General features: G+C 40.8%; 2 protein-coding genes across 7 annotated transcripts in view; one reads left to right on the top strand and one right to left on the bottom strand.

Annotated features, from left to right (window-relative positions):
• The window catches only part of MAEA (macrophage erythroblast attacher), a 48,709-nt gene extending 43,448 nt beyond the window's left edge, over positions 1-5,261 (bottom strand). The window contains exon 1 of one of the 3 annotated variants that reach the window (XM_032109175.1): positions 5,092-5,261. In XM_032109175.1, the coding sequence (XP_031965066.1) occupies positions 5,092-5,160 (69 nt within the window). In that variant the 5' untranslated portion in view covers positions 5,161-5,261. Of the gene's footprint in view, positions 1-4,727; positions 4,850-5,091 lie in introns of those variants that run through there. The other 2 variants (XM_032109176.1, XM_032109174.1) reach the window with 2 other exon arrangements.
• A 665-nt stretch (positions 5,262-5,926) lies between these two features.
• CTBP1 (C-terminal binding protein 1) overlaps positions 5,927-25,769 on the top strand; it is a 236,143-nt gene continuing 216,300 nt past the window's right edge. For 2 of the 4 annotated variants that reach the window (XM_032107966.1, XM_032107965.1), the window contains exon 1: positions 5,927-6,025. The gene's annotated coding sequence lies outside the window, so the exon portion shown is untranslated. Of the gene's footprint in view, positions 6,026-10,817; positions 10,899-25,769 lie in introns of those variants that run through there. The other 2 variants (XM_032107962.1, XM_032107963.1) reach the window with 2 other exon arrangements.

The raw sequence follows: 25,769 nt of genomic DNA, 5'->3' as shown, positions 1-25,769 counted from the left end.
GGGTACTGATAACCAAGCAACAGCTCTAGCTCATGAGCACAGTTACTGCCTTTTACTGTGTTTTCTTCCTTCATTAATCACTTTAAAATATATTTTATAGTGAGTGGGCAGGAGTGGAAAAGAGACCAACAGGAGCCAATTTTTTTCAGCTACGTTACAACGTCAAACTTCTTACAAAGTCCCATAGTATTAAATTTTTCTTAAAACACATGGTTTTTTTTAGAGCAGAGCCTAGTGCAGAAAAACTACAGCAGTACAAAAGATGTCACACTTGTTTGCTCACACACACACGTGTAAAAACAGGAAGCACATTATTCAGCAGCACAGGAACGCTCGGCATGGACATTCAATGCACTCAGTGAGTCAGAGCACCCAGGCTGAAGATGGATTTAGTGTGAGGTAAGTGTTCATGATGAGTTAGTGCAGAGCTGACTGTTACCAACATCCCCGTTTAGCTCATTTTGCCAACCTTCTGTTTGAAAAGCACTTAAAACCCAGATAATCTAAAAAGGGGCCTACAAGAGAGGTGGAATGGGACTTCTTAAACAGCAGGTAGTGACAGGACAAGGGGGAATAGCTTCAAACTAAAAGAGGGCGGGTTTAGATTAGATATGAGGAAGAAATTTTTTTATTGTGAGGATGGTAAAAAACTGGACCAGGCTGCCCAGAAAAGTTGCACATGCCTCCTTCCGTGGAGTGTTCAAGGCCAGGTTGGATAAGCCTTTGAGCAACTTGGTCTAGCGGAAGGTGTCTCTGACCTTGGTAGGACGGTTGGAACATTATGATCTTTAATGTCCCTTCCAACTCAAACCATTCTGTGATTCTATCATGATACGTATTCTTTTACATTCACGTACGGACCGTGAACTAAATGTTACAAGTTGTTACTTCTGTCGTTCTTAAGTTCTGCTTGAACCACTTTCACTGAACAACTTTGGCTGCTTTATGTTCAAAGTTTTGACAAAAGTACTCTGACTCTTAAAATTAGGTTCAAAATCAACACAGAGTAAAGCTTATAAATGCAGGAAAACAAAGTACTGCAACCAGTTATGCAAAAAATTAATCTTGCACCTCTTCTGCTTTACTGGGTAAAAAAAGTTGATCTGAACTGTTTAACATCTTCATCAGTGTCCTGGATGATGGGTCAGAGTGCACCCCTCCAATCTGCAGAGGATATGAAACTGGGAGGAGCTGTTAATATGCCAGGTGGTTGTGGTGCCATCCCTACAGATCTCACCAGGTTGGAGAAATGGGCAAACAAGAACCTCATAAAATTCAACAAAGGGAAACAGTCTTACACTTGAGAAAAAACAACCCTTTCTACCAGAACATGCTGGAGACCAACAGCCTGGGAAGCAGCTTTGCAGAAAAGAGCCTAGGGTCCTGCTGGACACGTTGTCCATGACAGAAATGTGCCCCTGCAGCAAAGGCTACCAACAGCACCCTGGGCTGTGTTAGGAAGAACACTGCCAGGGGGTCAAGGAAGGTGATCCTTCCCCTCTACTCTAACTAGAACTTAGACCCACCCGAAGTGCCATGTCCAGTTTTAGGTCTCCAGTACAACAGAAACATGGACATACTAGAATAAGCAAAGAGAAGGCCACAGAGATCACTAACAGATTGGAGAGTCTGACACGGGAAGAAAGGCTGAGAGAGCTGGGATTGTTCAACTTAGAGAAGAAAGCGCTCAGAGGAAGCCTTATCAAAGTGTATGAATACCTGATGGGGACAACAAAGAAGATGGAGCCAGACTCCTCTCAGCAGTGCCCCATAAAAGTACAACAGGCAAAGGGCACAAACTGAAGTACAGAACATTTCTTGTAAACAAAAGATAACTTTTTTTTTAGTACCACAACAGCAGTCAAACACTGGAATAAGTTTGCCAAGAGAGGCTGGAGTCTCCGTCTTGGGAGATAATTGAGAACAGTCAGGCCATGACGCTGAGCAACCTGCTCTAGCTGATCCTGCCCGGAGGGCAGGCTACTGGACTAGACTGTCTGCAGAGGTCCTTTCCAACCTCAGCTATTCTGTGGACTCAGGATTCAAACAATATGCACTTCATATAATCCCAGTCTCCTACATGTTTCCCTGTAAGAATCCAGTAAATATTGTGTTTCTATGAGAAATTAGTATCATATTAAATCTGCTGCCAGTATTTTTGCTGACAGAGCTGTCAACAAAAGAAGCCCAACAACAAAAGCAGCTCTGAGAAGATGCTCACATATCCTGTGCTTATACAACTCTCCTGTTGATCAACTTTTTTTAAAGCAGTTGTAGCCCAGCTAACCCTAAACTGCTTGCCAACAAACAGCCCAGAATATTTTCACAAGTGATCATTCCTGCTTTTGGGTCTTCCATCTTCCACTTTTGGGGGCTTAGTCTATACAGCTTGCTATCAGTTTAATAATTATTCATACTTCTAAAGATATGGATGAATTATCCAGCTTCCTGTCATCACTTGTTTTATTAGTTTCAGCAAAGAACTATGATAACAATGTTCGCATTCATTCATTTTCAAATTGTCAGCTTTCATCTTACATGCTCTCATCTGAGACTAGAAGAATTCCCCATCAGCAGCATTTCAAAAAAAGAAAGATTCCACAGCAGTTTGGTGGAAGAATAGCTGACAACCTTCTTGTCCTTGAGAAGGGACTGGAGGGGGTGGGGGGGAATATTCAAGAATTATTTTGTACACTTAAAGAGCTTCTCTAGATTCAGCTGAAGAACTCTACTTACTTCCTCTGAGCTGAACTGCTGAAGAACAGCTGAAGTATTTCCACTCCAGCAGCAACCACAATTTAGCTATGGAACAGGGATTTCCCTCTGCAGTTTGAAGCACTCTTTCACATGAAAAGCACTCTGTGGAACATACCATAAATGTAGAACTATTACACAACTATTATCTAGTGATGCTGGCATGAGGAAGCTAGAGGGAGGAAACAGGAAGGATATAAATACAAGTCTGCAATCTTTTATATTTTACTCACAGAAGGGAAAATCACCAGTGTCCAGAGCTCCAAGAGAAATATCTGAGCTACTGTGTTGGTGAACAAAATTTTTTAAAAAAGTGATACATGTTCATTTTACACAGCATTTGAATAAACAGGAAATAAAAATTCACAGAGTCTCAGTCCCACAGAAACCTGGAGGCACCTGACTCCTAAAGAGCAAAATGAGATTTCATATCAACTTACTTTAGTAGACTTTAGCCTTAGTGTTCATTTCTCCATGCTGCTTTTTCACCTCCACCACTAAAATGTTTTGGTACATGACTCACAGCTAAGAATATTTCAGAGGACATATTCAAAGATTTGAGCAGACACTGTTCTGGCAGGTTTTTTTTAAACAATGAAAAATGTTGTTAACGATTACAGGAACAACTCAGAATTCGAATGGCTGCTGGGAAGAGTCAATAAACATCATCTTTGGTTGGAAATTAAGAGTTTCAGTGCAAGGGTGTCTCACCCTCTTGCTATTTAGCTTGCTAACTTTACAAACAACATTCCATTCTTTTATGTATATTTTTGTTGAGATATTTTAGGGAAAAAGAATGCTTGTGGAAATAAAAGAATTAGTCCAAAATATTCTCTACCTTTTAAATGGCTGGCACCTTGACAATTCATCTTAAGTCATAAGCACCAAAACAAAAAACTCACTGATCCTCACTGCCAGTAATTTTTCAGGAATGTAGCAACCAAAGCTGTGGTAACAACGGGAATACACCTAAAATGCAGTCTTAAAACGATGTTCTTAACATTAAATGCCTTCACACTGTTCTGGCTATGAAAAGTGCTAGAGTGCTCTTTACAGCTATTTTAAAATTTAAGCCTGATACTGTCAGGTCCAAAGTACTTCTGCGTGACAGAAAGGAGCCTTCAATGTAAAATGGGAATCAACACTTTGTCCTTCTACTTCTCAGAACCCGAGCAGAATGGAGCTATTGGAGGAGGATATGCACAAGAAGAACATTGCCAGAGAGCCTGCAGAACCAACACTGCAAGGAGCACACAATGCTCGGCGTGTGAAGGCACAGCACGATCTCAGCACAACAAAGTTGACTTTGCATAAACATCTTCTATAGAAGATAAAATGTGGATACACTGACACGAGAGATATTTAAATAAGCATTTTGCTATAGAGATCCTTCTCCCAGGTCCCTTCCACAGTTACTGCTATTTATGTGGTAGACCTCCTGTATAAGCAACACGAGACTTCAAACAAAGGTTTCCATTGATTCCTATGAGCATCATCCTTGCAGTTCAACAGTTCTCAGAGGCACGGAGCGTTAAGGTCATCGCTGAGTCCTTCACTTGCCTCATAACACCTGGTTAAAGCCCAAGACCACCTATGCAGCCTTGGGAGACTTCCATCCTGCAGGTAGACCCAGTATCTCAAGGCACAGCTTTTACCAAACTGTACTTTGCTTATTCGCCTCCACAGCTCTCCAGTACGTCTGTCCCTTTTTATATTTTAAGCTCATCTCCATCTTCGGGGGACCCAGCAGCCAGGGAACCATATTCTACTGCCACCTCCACTCCCTCCCCTTTAGCACGTCTCCTAACAACGCCACGTAGATCCAGATAATCATCTGGGACGAGCACTTCAGGCAGCCCTCGGTGTTCCTGAGGGAGTACGTTCCACTCACACGCCCCAACCCCTCTCCCCCAGCCCGGCTCCGTCCGAGCCCACTCCCCCCTCACACCGCCCCGCGACCACAAGGACCTCACTTCTCTCCCAGCTCCTTTCCAGCTCTTTTTGTGTCCCCAGCGTGGCTCGGGGGCCTCCCCCGTCCCCTCAGGGCACGGAGACACCAGGGAAGAGCCGCATATTCCAGGCACGTCCCTCTCCCTCCGCGGAGGGGGATGGGAAGAGCAGCAGCGGAGCAGCACCAGTCGAGACGTCAAGCGGAGGAAAAACGGGGACAGGCGGGAACTACGCGATGGAATTGCTGCAACCTCCATCCCACAGCCCCGGGGCTCCTGAGGCGGGGAGAAGGGGGGGGGGAGAAGGGGCTCTCCCTCAGCGCTGCTCGGGCGGGACGCTGAGGGCGTTAACGAGCTCCCCCCGCGCCGGGGACGGCCCGGCACCCACCTTGAGAGTGGGGTACTCCTGCACCTTCAGAGTCATTGAGAGCTGAGCGGCTGATTCCTGCACCGCCATCTTGGATCGGGCACCGGCCTCCCCCCCTCCCTGCCTTCCCTCCCGCCCTCCTTCCCAGCGCGTCCCGGCGGGAGCTACCTACGGCGCGCGCGGCATGCCGGGAAACAGCGCGCGCCCCGCCCCGGCCCTCATGGACACGGGGCGAACCAACGCCGCACGCCCCCCCGCACAACCCTGCGCCGCGGCGGCTTGGTACGCTCCGCGGGGGCGGTGACGAAAGAAGAAGGACGGCGCGCCGACCAATGAGCGGCTCCCTTTCGCACGTTCCCGCGTCATGAGTGTAGACACCGCCCGAGACCTTGGGAAGCCGCGCCTGAATGGGCAGCGCTGCGGGAATGGGCGGGGCCGCGTGGATGCGCGGACAAATCAAATGGGATTACGGCATTGGGATAGGCGGGATTTGGGGGGGTTATGGACACCCAGCCACCCATTGGCGGCAGAGAGCGATTTCCCATCGCCCAATCAGAATCTCCTCTGGGGCCGGGTGGGTGGGGCCTAAAAGTAAATTTTGCTGGTGACTTCAAACGGCCGTTTTAGCACCCCCGAGGTGTCCGGGAAGGGAGGGGCGGGGCGAGGGGCGGGGCGCGCCTTGATGGGCAATGCCTCCAGCCAATGCTGTCGCGCCTCATGTTGACGGGCAGGGTTCTGAGCCAATGGGCGACGCGCCTGCGGCGGGCGGGCGGAGCGGCGGGCGGCGTGTGGCTGTGTGTACATCGGGAGGGGCGGGGCCGCCCCCCGTGAGTTCCGCGGGGCGGAGGGAGCGAGTGGGAGCCAGTGAGGCGGAGACGGCGGGAAGAGGTTTAAATAGCGGAGACGGCAGCAGCCCCCTGCCCCCGGCTCCTTGGGCCGGCGCCGAGTTTCCCCGGTGAGCGGAGGCGCGGGGTGGGCGCAGCTCCCGCTGCAGCCGGGCCGGTCCCGCCTGCCCCGCGGGGGAAGGGGTGGGGAGGGGGGTGGCTGCGTTCGGTCTCCGGTGGTCCATTCATGGGTCCCGCTGCCCTCGCAGCCGCGCCGGGGAGTGGAGCTGCCGCCCCCGGCACCGCCCGGTGCCGCCGGGCGCTACAGGTGCGGAGTTCGGGGCTCCTCTGGCTGGTGCTGGCGGGGGTGCGGGATCCCCAGGGAGCTGTGGATCTCCATGGCTGCGCTCAGAGGCTTTGCGTGACCCGCTGACCTCTGGCCGGTCCCTCTAAGGTGACAAGCACCGGTTTAAGCGAGCAGTAATTCCTCTGCCGGACGTACGTGAGTGTTTCCATAAAAGAAAAAAAAAAAAAAAGAGGGACTTGATCCTGCAGAGTTCCTACTTGTGTGTGTGACGGAATAAAACCATTCTTGGAGTGTCAGTCCTCTGGCTATGTATATAAAAGCTGCTTTCTGGGTAAGGCGTAGAGGGCAGTATCCCGATGTTCGGCTCCTCGCTGTGACCTGGGCACCTCAGTGCGTGACACGGGGCACTGGGACCGACCTTCATCACACCAGGTTTGCAGCAAAAGGCAAATGTGCCCATAGGACCTGTACGTGCAGTAAATATAAACTTCATTCTGTTGCTGAAGTCGGTGTCAAAAGTTTAGTTTCTTGATGCACTGGCAGCAAATGTGCTTCAAGCAGTGTGCTGCTGGAATTTGGGCTTTAAAGAGACTCCAATACCTGTATCCACCGATAATCATGATGGTTTTTTTGTTCTCTTCTCCAAACGTTGTGGTTATGCTTTTTTCTGGTCTGCAGAAGACTGTGAGAAAATAAATACCAGTACTTCCAGGAGGAGTGAACACGCTTAACTTTCATTTTTTGAAAGAGCAAGTACGTTTCTTAGAGTGTTTGGTGGCATTATTTCTGATGTGCATAGACCTCATTGCACTGAGAGCATCTGTCCACCACAAGGGGATGGGGGTAAATAAAAGGGAATGTGGGAAGTAATGTAGTTGAGTGTTAGATTCTCTTCAGCTCTTGACTATGATCTATTTACTGATATTTACTCACAACTGCCCTAGCATTCAGCCTTGTACTGATCATAATCAGCAAATGTATGCCTAAACATAATTTACCAAGCCCACACCAGGTGCAAAGCTTTTGTTTGAGAAGTGTATTCGTAAAAACTTCTGTGTTAGTTACACCTGGGATTAGCACTCATGTCTAGACATGATCTTGGGACCAGATCCTGCAAGAGGATTTTTATAAGGGGGATTTTGACACCATCAAGGTTCTGTGCAGGGAATTGTTCACCCTGAGCTGCTTGGGTGGAGGACCGAAAACTTTGCTCAGTTGTTGCTGTATTTACAAACATAATTATGTGGCATTGTAAAATAGTCCTGTTCTTCCTGTCTGTCTTAAATATCCTGTAAGCTAATATTTAGAAGGAAATTTGCTCTTCAGTATTCCCCATGATTAATGTTACTTAGCAGCTTGAACTTGTCATACCTTGACTCTGTGATGCTTACAGGGACTGAAGAAGTGTGACTTGCTATGTAATTGATCAAGTCGTGGATGTATTTGTCCAAGAAACTTATTTGCAACAGGTTTTATTTATATGTAGTCTCTTAATGGTCCTTTCCAATAATACAGTAGCTAATTTAATGTAACACAGATACTCTATGGATACAGGTTAAGTGCTCAGACTGTATGTGTCTTTAAACTGGAGGGTTATTGGTGAAGGTTTGTCAGACATGAGTAGCTAGAGTTAAAGGGGTTGCTTAATGGAACAGATGGCCAAGCAACCGTCATGTCAGAGAAAACAGCATGGATTCGTGTATTCTTAGTTTAACACAAGAGGGAGCATGTCTAATCTTTAACCTTTAAATATTGCAACTTCAGAGAGGAAGCTTGAAGTGTTGAGTGTCAAATAATTTATGTTCAAGGCTCCATGTGCAAATATTGATACAACCTATGCATATTTCTGGCATGTTTTCAACTTTAGGCTGCAGCTGTTGATTTATAGTGTAAATGCTGGCATGATAAATGTGGAGATGAGAACTAAGCTAATGATCTTTTGAAGTTTTAAAAATCTGTAGTTTCCTGCTAAATTAAACAGAATATTTATGGTTATTGTTATTCCAGGGTATGGTTATTAATATACAAAGGTTGTACTTTTTTCTTTAATATTAGGTTAATATGTCTTCTGCTTAACCTACCATACAAAGTTATAAAGCCGAGCCTTAATTTAATTAAATTTAGTGTAATTGCCTATATAACTTTGCCTTTAGAATTCTTATAAATCCTACCACTTTATTCTTCAATAGGAAGTATGAAGTTGGATCTGCTAAGAAGTTTTGTACTGTATCTTCTTCATTTTTTTCCTTGTCTGCTGATGTCTTAAAAGGAAGATGAAAAATCAGCTTCCATTTTGTTATTTCTTGGTATTGTCCAGGTGAATCATAATGTGTTAATGTTTTTCCTCATTCAGTCTTGTTAATGCGAATTAGCAGTTGGCTTACGCAGTGTGCACAGAATACTCCAAACCTTTAGGAGAACCTTACTCCATTTGTTTCCAGTAGCCTTCTGCTTTGCTCCAGATTAATGATTAGAGAAAAACATCTGTCTGCCATTAAACACTGCATGCAAATTATGTATCTTTCAAGAACATAAACACTCTGTATGTTATTTGGTAGAGCAGAGCAGAAACCTTAGTGCTTTGCTTTCACATGCTGAAGGAAACTGCTGTGGATGGAGATTTTACTATACTTGCTTCTCTTTCCTCTCAGTGGCCATTATAACCCCCGTGCCAGGTGGCAGAAGTGGATGTGTGTCACCATCATTTCTTGTATTAGCAGACAAGACTGGTCTAAGCTGGGGATGTGAAGCCCTGTGCTGGGTCAGGTAGGAAGTGGCACATGTTGTCCCACTGTTCAGCAGAGTTCTCTTCCTCCGAGCAGGTGGGTGTGGTGGTATTGTCCATTATAATGTATTCTCCATTATAATGGAGAAGCAGAATCCTTCACTCTTCTGGTGAGTTATGATGTTTGTAAAATATTTAGGACCTTATCTTTAATCTCGGTTAATTTTTTTCTTCTGAATAGTGGGAGAAATTTTGGTATTTTTTAACTGCTGTGCACAGCATTGACAGAAGAAGGTGTTAGTGTTAAATCAGCTTGTCTTCGAAACATGCCAGGCAGCTGTTCTTGCAAGGCAGAAAGGTGAGATAACCTGTACTAATATTGAATACCTGTACTAGTACTGGATACTAATGTGGAATAACCATCTTAGAATGCTTTGGGTTGGAAGGGACCTTAAAGATCTTCTAGTTCCAACCACCATCTATTGTATGAATATTGTATATTCATTATGTGTTAGGACTTTTTAGAAGATAATGAGACATTGCTACTGGGGAAGTTGCTTTACTAAGTTATTCACAGCGACCAAATGTTTTTATTGAATGGCTCCATTTCAATGGATGCAATTAATTTTAAATCCTATGTATGCAACGTGCTGCAGAGTCAGAAACTCACAGAGACCAGAGGGATGCCTTTTGATGGAAAAGTCTTGATGGACTTGAGTTTTGTAAGGATTAGATGAACTACCTGTTGTCTTGGCTACTCCATATCAGTCAAGACTTATGCCTTGGTTTTCTTGCCCAGCAGGCTTAGGCTGCTACACAGTCTTTGCAATAAAGGTGTATTTTTACTTTAAAAGAAAGTAGTAATATGACTGTATAGTTCATGGTTTGGGGCTTTTTTTCTTCATTTTTTATTGTAACTTTAAACATAACTGTAAAGTGTCTCAGTGTATCTGGCTTGTGTAAAAAGGCTGGTGAACTTTTATTTCTGTATCTGAAAGGAAATTGCCAAGAGTGTAAAAACCCAACAAACAAACAAAAGAAAAAGCCCCCACAACAAAAGCCGGCGATTAACAAGAGCAGCAGCGATTGCCCTGATGTGCCACAGTTTAGAGCATAGTTGTAAGGTAGTAAATACAGATCAAAAGCTTTGTTTCCTTATTTTAACATGATTATAAGGACCCTTTCCTTATCCGGGGAAAATGCAGATGCCCTCAGCAATTTGGTTACCAAGATGCCATAATGGATTGGGATTGAGACCTCAGTAGAGGCTGTGCTGGATCGTCTATGACAGCAATTTCATATCTCTGGTACCAATCTGGTACCTTTCAGGCAATGTAGGTGTAGAACTTATTTAGAAGTTATCCCATGTTCATGCAAACCGGGTTTCGATGTTAAAGTATTTTTTATATTGCTTTTATTAAAAAAAAAAGGGGGGGTGGGATTCACAATGTAGGTCAAATTCTTGGGAAACCTCATCTAAAAAACCACTTGTATTTGCATAAAAAAGGCATGTGGGACTGCCTGACAAAGTGCACAGACTCTTGTAACTTTCTGAATGGTCTAAATGGGTGATTTAAAATGCAAAGGGGGGGGCGGTTTACCTGCAATATTTTTGGCCATGAGCAATTTTCCTTTTTTTTCCTTTCTGAGTTACAGCCCCCTGAAAATGGGGGGGTTTAGAAAGAAAGTGCTGACACAGCCTTGACTACAGAGCAGTGCCCTGCGTGCTGCTGCAATAATTGTCCAGGCAGTGTTTTCTGCTTCCCTGCCATTGTGCTTTACATTCCTTCAATCCATTCCATTTTTAACTTTCCGAAAGTTTGGTATTATTGCGAGCCCCCGGCGTGTGTGCAGCCGCCGGAGGAGCGAGGTTGGCAGAGTAGCATGGACTTGTTAATCTCAACCTGATCTTGTCAGCAACAGCAGAGCAGAGGGAGAGGGAGAGAACTCCGGCTGGGGCAGCGCTCCAAAGGTTCGTCTCTTATTTTTTATACCTAAATTGCGTCTCCGTAGCAAAGTATTCGGTGTGCGGAGCGCGGAGGGCTCCGCGGCGGGGCCGTGTGCGCGTTCGGCCGCGTTGTTTGTGTGCCGGGGGGAGGCTTCGGCTCGCCGTGCGCGGAGACAGCGAGTGTGTGTGTTACGGCCGGGGAGACGCCGAAGAAGAAGAAACCCTGTTGGTTCTCCATGCAAATGACCGCTTTGGTTGTAACAAAAGCCTTGATGTTGGGCTTGGAAAAACGATCTGACAGTGTAACAACCCCAGGCCACTTTCGCCATGTTTTTGTTTATTCATGTTTCATTCCGTTTTCCTTAGCTATCTCACAGATGTTTCCAATTTCGCTGTTTGTTGGGGGGCTTTTTTTCTCTCTCTTTTTTTTTACACCGTGGAGCCTTTTTGGAGTTAGCAAGAAAACGTGTGAAAGAATGTTAACAAAACAGAGAGGTGTTGCAGATGTTTATACTTTAGTTCTTGCGTTGCGCCTGGCGATTCTGGCAGAGGGATTCAGTGCATATGAAGGAACGTAAGAAGCATCTGTTTTACCTACCGAGCTTGTGGTTTCGAAATGTGCCCATTGTAACTTGAATATTTACATAAACAGATGAAGTGAGCACGTTCCCGGTGCAGTGTGGCAGGTCGAGATCTCATTTGTTTGCTACTGTTTTTGAAGGGGGTGGGGTGGGGGGAGAAGAAAATCCAAAAGAGCAAGGAAAGGAATATCTGTGACTACATGTATTCTCCTAGATAAACTCCTGCCATCTCGGAGTGCCTTTAAATATTTGAACAGCTTCCGTTAAGTCAAATAAAATTGGTTACCATGAGAAACAAAAAGTCTAATAGAATAGTTGAGCACACTAATGAAAATCTGAACATAAGATTGTTTCAGAATCATTCGAAGAATTGGATTAGACAGAAAACCTTGTCAATAACAGTCATAGTAACACATTTAAACATTTTTGCTTCTGAGATCCTGGAAAACAGCACACACAGTACAGAAATAGCAGAGGTGGATGGTATGTTATCTTACAGTCGCATAAATTGAAATGTAATTGTCTACTAATGATATTAAAATCAGTCTGGTTGTAGAATTTTATGCTTGATGGATGTATCGAGGCATACACAAATAAAATCTGAAATCTTAAAGGACAATGATTCAATGTCCGGAGCCAGTGGTTAAATCAGATGTGGTAACTATGGTGAGAGGTAAAGTTACTTAGCTTCCCACAAACCATGCATACGTGGATTTCTTTTTGTGTAATGGAGATTAAGGAGAAAAGGATTAGAAAATCTAAAGAGAAATTTTGAGTAGGAGACCTGTAGCCTTGCTCTGGAAATTAACATTGAGGAGGCTTTTAGAAGAGAGGCAGGGTGGAAGTAATCACTCTCTTGTAATATATATTGATGATAATTCTAGAAAGGAGTCTTTCTGGTTGGGAATATCAACAACAGCTCTTGCATAGAGGTACAAAACCAATCCTCTCCATATTAAAATAATCCTCCTACTCCAGCAAAACAAAAGCAAAACCCAGCATATTTTTTCACATTATCAAGTGACAGCATAAAATCAGGTAAAGTCTGCTATTCTGAATGAATGAATTTTAGGTTCTTGCAGAATGAAGCAGTGTTGATTTATTTGGATTGCTTCACATTCCTATTTTTAAGCGTGTGTATGATATGTATTTAGGATTTTTTTAACTTCAAAAATGGTGGTCATAGGCAGTAGGAAATAAAATCAGAGCTTAGTGTTCTAGCTGGTAAATATTGGGGGAGTTTGGAGTGCAGCCAGAGAGACTTGGACCATGTTTCTGATTCTCATTGAGTTGAGAGGGTTCAGTATTACCCTGAGCTTTTCAGGGAAGAACTTCATATTGTGCTGATCAGCTCCAAGGGGTATGGGAAGGATTGTCATGCTTGCAGATAAAACTGGTGTTCTGAGAGAGCCACCAGGGATGCTAATTAGTGATTAGCTATTTGAAAGCTTAGGAAACAGAGGGGAGAGGTCAGGTTCAATTTCCAGCATAGAGGGACCATTTCTCTGTAATAGTGAAAAGTATATTCACTATGAGAATGCAGAGACATCTGAGGGATATGAGGTATGTTCAGCTTTCTAGTAATGTATGCTAAAGTGTATTGGGGTTTTGGCAATGCATTAGACACATCTTTAATAAAATATTGTAAAGTTTTGGGTTTCCCCTCCTCCCTGTCCCCATTGTGGTTGTAAAACACTTGTTTCATGAGAAGTTTGCAGGGGAACTGGTAGTTGTGCATAGCCTAGACACATGGTGTTACAAGTTTTAAGGTGTTTCTGGATTTGCTAGGAAACACTTTGAGCTTTTTGTGGGTCATAATCCCACACTTTCCCTTATCAGTTGTGTGATAGAGGGTGTGATAGCTGTTCAGGAGACTGGGTTCACTATCTCTGTGCAACACTGTGGGTTAAACCCATGAATGGAATGAATGCTTCTGGATTTCAGGCCAAATGATAAATAATAGACCAAACAGCAATGAAATTCACATTTGTTACAAATTGTTTTCACAATAGGAATAGTCAACACATTACATTGATTTTTCTTTTTAGATTTTCATTTCTTCAAAAGTATTAAAAGTTCACTAGTTGTATTCTGTGCTAATAAGGAGGAAGAGGAGGAAAAAGAATTGAATTGCTGCGGTCAGTGGACAATATTTTGCTTTTTTTCTTCATGTTGGAGTTGACATTTGTGGAATGGTACATTGTTATTGCATTAATAATGGATTATTATTTCAGAGGAAAATTTTTATTTGTACGGAGATTGCTATTTTAGATTGAAGCAGAAAGCTTCCATATCTAGAGCAAAACTCAGATATAGCTATTGATGCGTAACAATTCATTTCCTTGTTCAGTGTGTTTTGAAATTGTTTTATCATCCTACTTTATTAGGATGTATTATATTTAAAAGCAATCTACCTGGTATTTCAGGCACAGGATGCTGTATAACCTAATGGATAGGAATAGTGGAATTGGAACAAACAGAGTTTTTCTTCCTTTGCTATTGGATTAAGGCAAGTCAATTCACCTTTCTGTTTCTGCTTTCCATCTACAAAACAGGTGTAGTGGTAATTCCTTCAATATCTACTGATGAAATTTTGAGATAAGCAGTATTTTGTATTACAGCAGCACACATGGTAGATACTGACATATTTGCATCAAAAGTCCTAGAACATTAAAAGGAATTAAAATACCAGTGATTTGATAATAAAATGTTTCCAGAAAAAAAATTCAGAGTGACTGCTGTTGAGGTTTTTTCAGACAGTTGTGGCTATGGGAGTGTTTTAGGGTAGCTGAATATCAGCTGGCTGGTTAGTACCTTGATAGTGAATATTGACAGGTTGTACATGTCTGGTTTAAATCTTCAACAAAAGATGGGCCTTTATTGAGTTGTTCAGGTGTTCTGTTGGGATCCAGCCAGAAGGATAGTTTCAGCAGCATCTTAGGATGCTGGAAAAAAACCCCAGCCAACTCTCCATTTCCCCAATGAGTCTATTTACATTAGTACTGGAGAACCTCTGGCCTTCCCAATTAAATTTGTAGATTGCAAGACTGAGAAATCCTGTGCAAATGGCTGTGTTTGTGCTCACACTGCAGCAGCTGAGTAGTTCCACTGAAGTCACTGGGTCTGCTGAAGTGAATAAGAGTTTTCAGCACTCAACTTTGCAGTATTTATCTTGTTCCTTTTGACAACGATCATGGAAATTCTGCAGTGGGATGTGAAGTCTGAAGTGCTCTCAGGTATTTGAGAGATGATTCTTGCTCCATTTGCACACTGTATGAAGTTGTGTAAATTGCTCTCAGGTGCAGTATAGAGTAGATGGGGGTAGTTTAATGCTGAAAATTGTGACAGTATGGAAAGAATTCAGGTAGACTATCAGCCTGTACAGGTTATTTATCGCAGGTCACAATAGGGCTTATCATTTGTGACTTGCCAAGGTCTGATCAGTTTAAACAATTGCCAGAGAAGAGCATTTATATATAAAATTTGATGAAAAAATTTAGGAAATCATAGTTTGAAGTACAAGTTGCCCCTTAAGTTTTCACAGTTTCCTTCATGTGTAACCCTAGTTCAGTTATCTACTTGTATCTTTATCTTTGTAGACAGCAGAGTCAGTATTTTGTTACTGAAAATAATCACTTGCTGTGGTTTGGTTTTGGGTTTTTTTAAATTATAATTAAAACAGCCCCCAACACTTTAAAAAATATACTTCTATTTTGCTATTCAAAGGACCAGCTTTTATTCTAAAAGCAACTCTAATATTAAAAACCCAATTTTTCCAACAGTTTTCCATTTGAAGGGAATATTTTTCTTCATCTGGAGAACAAGCCAATACAGCTTAGTTTGTAAAATTTGTTTATACAGTGGTATTTTCTGTCTGCACAGTGCCTGGAATATGTCTTAGCACATAAATAATAGAATAAATAAAAGCTTCTGTATCCAAACAGCTTCTGTTTATATTTCTCAGTAAGAAGTGTGTGTGTGGAGAAGGATTCTTGTAGTTTTGAGAAACTTGAGTGTATGCTTTGTCTAGTAAATTATGTCATTTGTTATCTTGGTAAGTCTTAGAGCATCAGCTACATGACAGTTTCCTTTTAGAAGAGTAAATACTAGGTGGTGTTTGTGTGGAAATCATTCCAACTTATGCTGTGTTCTGGAGGTATTTCTCTACCTTTCTCAGATATCTGTGCTTGGGTTTTGTAGAGGAAAGTTAACCAGAGACAATGTTGTCATCTGGTAATGCCTGTGCAAACTGGAATATCTTTCTGGTGTTTTGCAAGGAAATAATGATGGTTTGAAAGCTTTTGCATGCCATTTTTTTGTAGACCTTTCATACATTCCCTGCTTTGCTTACTGATACACCTCCAGAAAGAATATAGCATGACATTTTTTCATATCTTCTTTTAAACTGTAAAATGTATGTGTATCTTTTCTGGTGGTTTGTTTATGCTGCACTGTTACAGACAAGTAGAGATAAAAAAATACTATACTTAAAAATACTTAGAATAATATAGGCTTTAAATAACAACTTCTAACATCCTCTCTTCTTTTATCCTTCATCTCTGCAGTGAGGGAGTGACATCAGGGAGTGATAGTCATTCTGACTTTTCCATATAAGTGAAGTGAATTTGATATAATGCAGTTACTATATCACTCCTCAGGCCCTCCAGTACAAATATATAAAAATAAAAAATCCATTATATTGTTCAACATGAGTTGAGAGGTGATCAGTGGAGTTCAGACTGTGAGGAACAGGCAAAGAGATGTGTTACATTTACATTGTTGTGCACAGGTTGATGTGTTTCCTCAAATGCTGGCACAGAAATGAAAGAAAAGATCCTGTTTACTTAAGGTCAAAGTATCTGGGAAGGATTCTCTAGAGAAACAATTGCCATTTCCCGTTTTACTCTATGCCTGTGGGACAGGAAATGGATTTTGCAGATTTTTACCTCCTGGGAAGTCAGCTTGAAGAAGGTAAAGATTGTGGTAGAGTCATTGGACCGTAAAAGTTAAGCAGATAAAATCATTTAATCTATTGAGGATAGAGTGTATTACTTTCAGCCCTGTGCTGCTAGACTGGTGAAGATGTCAAAACCAAGGTGTGTTCATCCCTGTTGGAGCAATTAAAAATTTAAGTTTTCTGATCCTGATAAGACTATATCAAAACAAACACACTTGCATCCTGGCTGTGTATAAAGGTTTCTGCACCTTATGGATACTTAATTTGAATATGACTTAATTAAATCTATGTCACATTGCTTTTAATTTGAGCATCTCTGCCCGCCTGATTAAGGAAGAACTTGAACTGTGGAAGGGCTAAAAGCTTGTACAGAAAGGATTGCCTGCTCCTGCTGTGACTGGGGGAAGCAGTATAAACCTAGAGAGGACAAGAAGTTAGCGGTAGAATGCACAGGTTGAAGGAACAGATAGCTTCAAGTTTCTAATCAGCATTGCGCAACAAAATTAGCAGATGCATAGGTTAAGTATGGCAGATATTTCCATCAGTCTTTAATGTGATTCTAAGTTTTGGATACTTGCATTTGATTTTGTTCTGTATTTGACTACATCTTTACCTCTGTTCTGCATTGTTTGTTTCAGTGTTTGTGGTTGATTGGTAGTGTTTTGTCTTGCAGTAATGTGTCCTAAATGCATATACATAATTTTCTTTCTCTGATTTAGAGCCCATTGGCAGTTTCTTGCCTGCTAGTCACAGGTTTCTCAGAAATTCCAGTAAGATCATCTGTTTCTTTGGATGTGTTTCTAGATAGAGCAATGTCAGAATTGGGTAAGGAAAGGCACAGCAGTCTAGTCTTGAGATGTTTTGTAGATTGTGGTTGTTCGGATCCTTCTTGGGAGAAAGGGACAGTCTATTAGCGAGCCTGAAGATACAAGTGGGTGTCATCTGGGTGTAGAAGTCTACAGGGTAAAATGCTAAACTGACCCTTCTCTTAACATATAGGCAGCATGTTCTAATGAGAATTATGAGTACAGTCTGGGAAGTTCCTGAGTGTGTTTATGATTGCTTCTGCCTCAATAAACAACTCTTTGCCAGCTCTTTTCTATCCTGGTGCTTTGATTTTGCGGGCAATTTCTGTCTGCATAATACTGATGAGTCAGAGTATTGTCAGCTGGAGTACCTCAAATTATATGAAAGGACATAGAGTACAAAATATTTTCTAGTGTTTTGAGAAGAGACGATTACATTCTGAAAAATTGGAAGGTAAGGCTGAAATATGCAGGGCACCATGCTGTGCATTTCTGATGTATGTTTTGGGATTAATGTCCTCGGCTGGGCTGGAGTAATTTTCAGGAAGCCACTTCTCAGGTTGACAGCCATTTCCATAATGCTGTTTACAGGGAATTATGACAATGTCATAATTGGAAATTAATGTTTGACAAGAAGTGATCAGCACCTGAAACAGTAACTTGTTTAATACCTGGTATCAGTTTTTCAACTCTTCCTTAGAGTACCTCTCTCTCATGACATGTTTAATAGCTTTGTGTTAAAAAAAAGTGAGGGCTTTTGTGTAAGACCATAACTGTTACTTTCAGACTGCGATAACTTTGTATCCTGAAAGGTGTTGTCTTTTTTTCATCATTTAACTTGTAATTAATAAAGCATGTAACCATTTACCCTCCAGTATTTGCACTTGATAATCCTAGTGGGTCTCTTCCAGCTCAGGATATTGAATGATTCTAGGATCTTTCTTTTCACTAAGGTTCACAATGGGCTTTTTTTTAGGGGTGCAGGCAGTAATTTCTAAGAGTATGCTCACTGTAGTTTCTGCCTTTTTTCCTAAATTTGGAATTGGTATAAAATTGGTCATAGTTTGCAGTGACCAAGTTTGTATAGTTCTGGAAGAAATTATTGTGTGTGTGTTGCAATCCAGGAAACCAGTGTATACCTGAAGTTGCTCTGAGGGCTTTTTATGAGCCCATGGTTATTTATTGTAACTATAGAAAGTCTTTTATGTTAGTAGGCTGTAACCCAATGCTAATTAAAAATGACAGTCACTATTGTTGCAAATACTAACCATTGACTATGCAGTAAAAACATCTGAAGAAGCTTATTAACTGCAAAATGGCTACAAATAAGCAGTGCAGATATTAATTTGTCTCATCATCCTGAGAAGTTTGCCTACAGTAAGGAACCTGTTTTTTTCTTAAATTAGTTTTTTTTGCTATTAACAGTCTTTACATGTGTTTTAGAGCCTTGAAATGAAAGGCATGATGTAAACACTAGGTATTAAAAGGATCAGATAATTTTTATATGATTTTTAAGAGGTATTTGTAGAGTTCTAGCTTTGACTTGCTGCTCTTTGGTAGCAAAAATGTTACATATTTCATCAGTTAGGGATTGCAGTAAAATTTTAATTTAGAAATAGTGTTATGCCCAGCCACTCGTTATAATAGTCCTGTATATTGGCTTCACTGCCATGAAAGTTTTACACAGTTTGCAGTGTGATTCAGTATTTTTTCAAATTGGTGTTCACATTGATGTCAAGACTGACAGTAAAAATGGGTCTCATAAAAAGTAGGATAAGGCAGTAGATTGTAATTCAGCATTCCATTTTTTTAGTTGTTCAGCATTGATACATACCTCTGGATAGGACAGTTAATTTGAGATTAAATTAAAACTAAATTCAGTTCAAATTTTAAATGAAATAAAATACTGGCACATTAGCTATCTCTATGCAGTAACGAAGAAATTGTCTTTTATTATGTGTGTGCTGATTCTCTAAGGAAGAATATTGTTCTTTCATAAAACCATTATGAGTAATGGATCTGGTGTATATATAAAATGAGTCTAGATGGGGTTTTAACAAAACAGTGATGTATCAAAGAAGGTGGTTTCCAGCAATATTTTCTTGTCAAATCCAGTGCATCTCTTTATGGGTACAGCTTGTCAGCAGAATAAACAAACATCCTGGTGCTGTTTAGTTATGCTACCAAAATAAATAACATGACATTCAACCAAAATTATTTTGCATTGTCCTAGACAAACATCCACGGCAACTGGCAGTCACATGTCCCAAAGCACACTCCCTGATGGAGGTTTTCTTCTTCAACACTGACTCTTGAGTAAGTGGGAAGGTTATGCTAAACAAACATCAGGGAGAATTCCTGCTGCAGTTCTTGTGTGGGAGAAGAATTTGTCATGTTGCCAATTGCAAAGCCCAGATCCAACAAGAATCTGAAATTTTAATTGACAAGCCAAAAGCTTCCATTGTTTGAGTTTTCAGAGATCCTCGTCAATCCAAAAAAAGGGTCTTGAAATTTTTCTGTTTTCAGAAATGTGTGGTAGAACTCTGTGGGAAATTAGTCTACCCAGCCTGGTTATAGTGCCTTATTAAACCAAGTTACAGACCAGTTTTCTATTGGACACTGTGTCAGTGTGGGGCGGGGGGAAACGTATCCTGAGGAGTCTGTCAGGGCCTGAAACAGGAAATAAGAGGGATTCACACAAGCAGTAGTTAAGGAGCTGTGAGAGTGAACAGAAAGTTCTCTGCAAGCCTGACCTGTGGTGCTGATGAACAGTGGGGACACTTGAACAAACAGCAAAATTGCAGTGATGTGCTGAGCTGGTTGTAGTGAAAGAATTCTGAGGGACTAAGAGACTGCAGGAAAGATGATGATAGACAGTGGTCTCAAAAATATCTACCTTTCTTTTTGTCATACTGATGAGAAAGAAGGCTCAGACTCATCAGTGTCTCTATCCTGCTCAAAGTATAAGCTGCAATGGATTTTTCTTCTCCTTCTGAGCAAAAAGTGTCCTACAGCCAGTTCTGTAGTCACGTGATAATGTATATGATGCTTCTTCTTATCTAGAGAAAATATCTGGGATCTTTTCACCAGCTGCACTTAGTACTAAAACTCTACAATTTAGAGTCTTCATCCTTCCATGTGATGTGGGGTTGGATTGTTTGCCAAGACCTAATACCTATTCAAGGAGAGCAGAAAATTCACCAAACCTGGAAATGAAATTATGCATTCATGGCATGAGTTTATGCAACCCACATCCTCTCCAGTGAGAAGCCTTCCCTACTCATTCTTTGCATTGCTTTTCCCTTGTGGTTCTTTGATACCTTATAAATCCCGTACCTGGGGAGGATATGATAGAATCACTTAGATTATAGTGCAAGGGGGAGTGTGAAATTGCCACCTTATTTTTGTGGCTGCTGTTTGTCAAAGTAGGCATGATTCCATTTCCCTGTTCTTTTTGACTGGGGATTTGCTATTGCTACATTTGAAATGAACTACGAATCATTTGTATTTGCTTATTTTTACTTTCCAGACTCAAGGTATTGTATTTCACAGGGTACTGTTTTTCTAAACACAGAAAGACTTCATGATGTAGAGTATTTGGAGATGCATATGTTATAAGATCAATAATGTAATAAAGCATTTTAGACACAGTCATGTGTAATACAAGATGTTATAACAGGTGTCTCACAGGTGTTAAAAAAAAATTGGTGTTGACCCAAACTTTTTTCAAAATATTCTTCATTTGGATTTGGGAAGGATATGTGGGGAGACATGATAGAAAGAAAACTGAATTTAGTCATCTTTGTCAACTCTATTAAATACTTCATATGTAAAAGCAGAAGAAGCGAAAGAGGGGTGCTGTCAGTTCAGTTCTCGGTGTTTCAAAGCGTGGCACCTTCAGTGTAGGCGTGTGCATCCTTGAGAGTCGGGTTAAGAATTCGGCTGTTATATTCACATTATTAAGCAACTTTTCTGCTTCAAGTGTTTAAGTGAGTGCCGGAGGAAGAGAAAGGGAATTTGTTCCTTCCTCTAACTGCTTTTGGGGGACAAGGCTCATACTTGATTTTATAAAGTTGAAACAATCATCACAATTAGTTCTAATTCCAGATCATTTTTAGGATGATTGTTAGTTGTGGGCATGCACTTTAGGCAGAGGTACACTTCTGTGAGGAAGTATGCTTTTTTGGTGAGGAATTGATACTGGGAATGCTTAGATTCTTCTTTGGTCACTGAAAACAAGTCAGATGAACCCTTGGATGTTCCAGAAGTTTGTATTAAAACAAGACTCTGATATCTCAGGGCTTGTGTCTCCTGGGTGAAATGGTTGCTGCTTTTATGAGTTACAGATCTCCATACTTCAAGACAGAAAAAAAACATGTGATTTAAAGATGACATAGAAGCTTTTATTGCTCTAGATACAATTTGTCATACGAAACTGTTGTTGTGTCTGATGCTGATCAAGTCATAGGTTAAGGTGAGAGTCACATTTATCCGGTGTTTGTAGCTTTCTGATAGTTTCATGTGGGTTTAATGGATTTGGATTATGGTCGATGAGCTACAACGATGACGTAGACCTGAAAGGTAAGGCAATAAACACCACCTCTGTCTTATGTCTTAGTCAGCTTTACAGCACAGCAAAACCCTGCCAAGCAATATAAAACCTTGTTAACATCTGTTGGGTATTAAAACATATCACTGGTACTATAATGGCTTATTCCTCCTAAAGCTGAACATTGTTTCCTCCTCCTACCTCTATTGGAATCACTAGGGGATAATCCTGGTGATATAGAAGTGTCGTGTTGTAAGTAATGGTATGGCCAAGTGATTACTAGGACAAAATTAAGATAATGCCTTTAGGATTCCTTTGTATTCCTTTTCAGTTTGTGTACTAGATTTTTGTTTGTTACTTCTGGTTCTTTGTGTACTTTGGATTCTGAAATCTCCCATTAGTGTCCAAAAACATAAGGCTGAATATTGGGGAGAAATCAGCTAAGGTGTTAAGACAAGTAGTTTTTAATAAATGTCTGGCTGGCATAAAGGCCTTTTCTGAGCTAGAACATGCAATAATGTTATTTAGAGACCAGATTGTCAATATTGAAGACCTAAAGTTAGGAAATAATCTGAAAAAAAAAAAAAAATCACTTTTGCTCTAAAGAAACTTTGTGAGTTTTTCTGTTTTTCTATGATGGATTGCTGGAAGAATTATCTTGGAAAAACAACAGCTGCTTTCAGCTTTTATTTGGGTCAGATGTTTTTGTAATATAGCATGTTTAATATTGAGACAGAAATGAATCTGTAATTATAGAATTGCCTTTCTGTGAAGTGACATAGACTGATACAGAGTTGAGAGGGATGTGTGGGCTGCACACCAGTCATGTATTGTGGTCCTGGAGCAGTAGAGGTGGTGACAAAACTGTTCATATGTATTTGTTTTCCATCAATATGAGTACTGTAGGAAAAGGGAAGGCAAGCAATCCAATAAGAGGGTATTTGCCAGTGTGATATTTGTATGAGAAAAAGCATCTGGTTTGTCAGTTTGCTCATGATTTTATCAGTGAAAGTTACTGATAAAATTGTGATGTATTACTTCACCTGTAGTGATATTGAGGTTGGCTAAAATATTGAGACCAAAGAAACCCTTTAATGTCTCACATTCAGCTTTTTGAAATGTTTGTTTGATGTGGGGTTGTTCTAGGATTCTTTCAAGATTTTATCTTTTGTTTCACAGTACTTCATTTTATGCCAGATTTCATTGCAAGATATGAAATTCTACTAAATTGTATTACATTTTAAATTAAATTGTATTAAATTGTCATGTAGACTTAAGTCTTGGAAAACCTGACTTGGAATAAGGAATAAAACAACTGATTAAAGTTTAATGTGAAGAGAAGGTTACTGAGGGTTGATGTAACAGCTTTTAGGTATGCAAGAGGTATCTGTAGAGACATGGTGAGAGAGTACAGGAAATACTGTACTTGGATCAAAGCAAGAAAGAGTCAGGCAGGTTGAACTTCATTACAATTCAACCAGCAGGTATTTTTTTTTTAAGCATGATGATAGAGAAACTCTGAGGTCCTCTGCCCAGAAATCCTACACAGTCTCTGTTACCTGAGACCTTAATCTCCTGTTTAGACAACTCTTTGTGGATTGAGGGAATATGATCAGGGCTTGGGAAAGGAGCAGGCCAGGTGACCTCTTTGAGCTCTCCTTTCCAGTTATTTTTTCTATGAACCTAAGAATAGAACAGGACAACTATGAGAAATTTCAGTACCTCTCACTTTTTTTTTTTTTTTTTAGTTGTGCTTTTAAGTGAAGGGATATAACTCTGTCAGCATGTTTTATTTGTTTTTTGGCATATGCATTCTGGGACAGTCAACTGTTGGCAATGACTACCATGTTTAACCAGTTTCCAGTATGAAGTTATGAGTGCTGTGTGCTATCAGTTAGTTTAAGATTCAAGCTGTCCATTTAATTAAAGTGCTCTTTAATACTTCCTAGTGTGTGCAAGGACACGAGTTGGCAGCTGTTTAGGAGCACCAGTCAATGAGTTGGTGTGGTCTGTTTTGGTTTTCATCACTTTTCAAAAAATCTCTTCAGAGTGTGCCAGCTTTCCCTATTCTACAGTTTGGCTTTAAAGATATAAGATGCAGCTTTGGAACATTTTCATCCTGTGGGTTTATTTTTTTTTTTTAATCTGATGTGGCCTGCTATTTTATGAACTCTCTAAATGCATTTGTGTAAATGCTTATTCAGCCCTCATGGGTTTATTCATGACTATATTGCTAAAGCATTTGGGAGTTCATTATGTTCTATACTTCTACATGAATTCTTTTCTCAGAAAGAGGGGTTTTAAAAGAATTTTCTTCTTGATTTCCAGAGCTGTTTGGCCTACTGTTATGTTGTTGTGCAACTGCTGCTTGGGCAATGAAAGCTAAGCATTTGCAGACCTTCTCCTTCCACCCAGGCACTGATTTAGGTGCTGAATTTCCACGGCAGGTGGGTGGGAATTGGGCTGCGTGGGTCGAGTTCCCCTCTCATTGTTTGCACCCTTTCATGGAGTCCACTTCTGGAGTCTTCTTTCCTCCCCTTCCATCCCTCCAAAGATGAGAGATTTAATGAGAAAACCTTAATGCCCTCCCAGCATAGGCTTAGTCACACCAAGTGAGTAAACCTAATGAGCCTCTTGAGAAGAATGGCTGTATTTACTGTTCCACCTGAAACCTGTGCCCAAAAATTTGATGGTTAGATTTGTGTGTTTGTCCTTAAGGACAATTCTGTCTACGATTTTGAGGCTGATGGAATTTTTTTTTGCCATCTCATATGTCTGGCCAGACAATTCAAAGTTATGCTGGAGAAACAGTAACTTTTCTTTTATTCTCATGGCCTGAGTGTTTAGTGAGATTTAATTACTCTGGATCTTGAGAGGTCCACCTGGAGAAATAGTCTGATGAATTTGGTCAAATGAATTTTTAATTAGAGCACACACCCACTAATGACTGTATTTTTTTTATTTAAGGTTTTATCTAGTGCAAATTTGTACTCAAAGGACCATAATTTTTTTTTTTTCCAGCTGATTTGTTTTAAAAGTGTCTGGATAAAACTGCATTTCCTTGCTATTTTACAGAAGAAAAAAATCAAACTTTTGATGTGGAACTACTTAAATGTTGTTAGACTGTGCAATTTGAACTGTTCATTAATCCAAAGGTTTAAGAAGACTATTTCCCATACTGTTTTCAATGGCTGATTGACAGGTAGATTCTTGAGCTTTACCACAGGAATGAAATTTTTTTTACACTTTCAAACCTGGTTCTTTTTGGCTGCCTCTTTCTCAGTGTCAAGTTCATGGAACTTCCTTTTGGGTGATTTAAGAACTGCTTTGTGCTGCTGAACCAGCCCATGGAAACATGGCAGTGCTTCATGTGGTTCTGAAATCAAGAGCAAGGCTGTTGGAATGTGCCATGTTAATGTAGCAAGGACTGTGATTTGTTAGGTTGTTTCTAAATTAAACCTGATTTATGCCCACAGAAGCTGCTAAAGCTTCTAAGATCTCTCTTTTTCCCCCTTCTTACTTTCAAATGTCTGTAGAAGAAAGTATGTTTCTGGATATTGAAACAGGTGGAACCACTTAGCCAAGAAACTATAAAAATAAATTAGTAGAATATCTGGTATCTTCCCCTAGAATAATGTGGGTTTTCCTTGCTGGAAAGGTCTGGTCAAGTTCAGAAGTGAATCTGGGCTGTTAATCTTGTATTCTGTTGAGAGTGAGTGTGTCCTGTTGTTCTCACTTACTACAGAGTGTTCTCTAGATTGACTTGAGTGGTCCTGTTGCTTGAAAATGGAGTTCCATTGAGTCCTGTATACTATGTTTTACATTTCTTTTGGGCCTGTTCCAGAAAATGGCTCTGTGTTGTAGTAGTAAATTTGTGATATTAAATCTTAAATTACAGCCTATATGGTTTTACTTTTATTCTAGAGAAGTTGGAAAGGAATGTGCAGGCTGTTTTGTGCTTACATATTGTAATTTAAAATAATGAGTATCTCATTGTGTTAC

The sequence above is a fragment of the Corvus moneduloides genome, chromosome 5, assembly GCF_009650955.1.
Source record: "Corvus moneduloides isolate bCorMon1 chromosome 5, bCorMon1.pri, whole genome shotgun sequence".
NCBI classification, from domain to species: Eukaryota; Metazoa; Chordata; class Aves; order Passeriformes; family Corvidae; genus Corvus; species Corvus moneduloides.
Note: the sequence above shows the minus strand (reverse complement) of the source record. Positions and strands in the feature narration are given on the sequence as shown.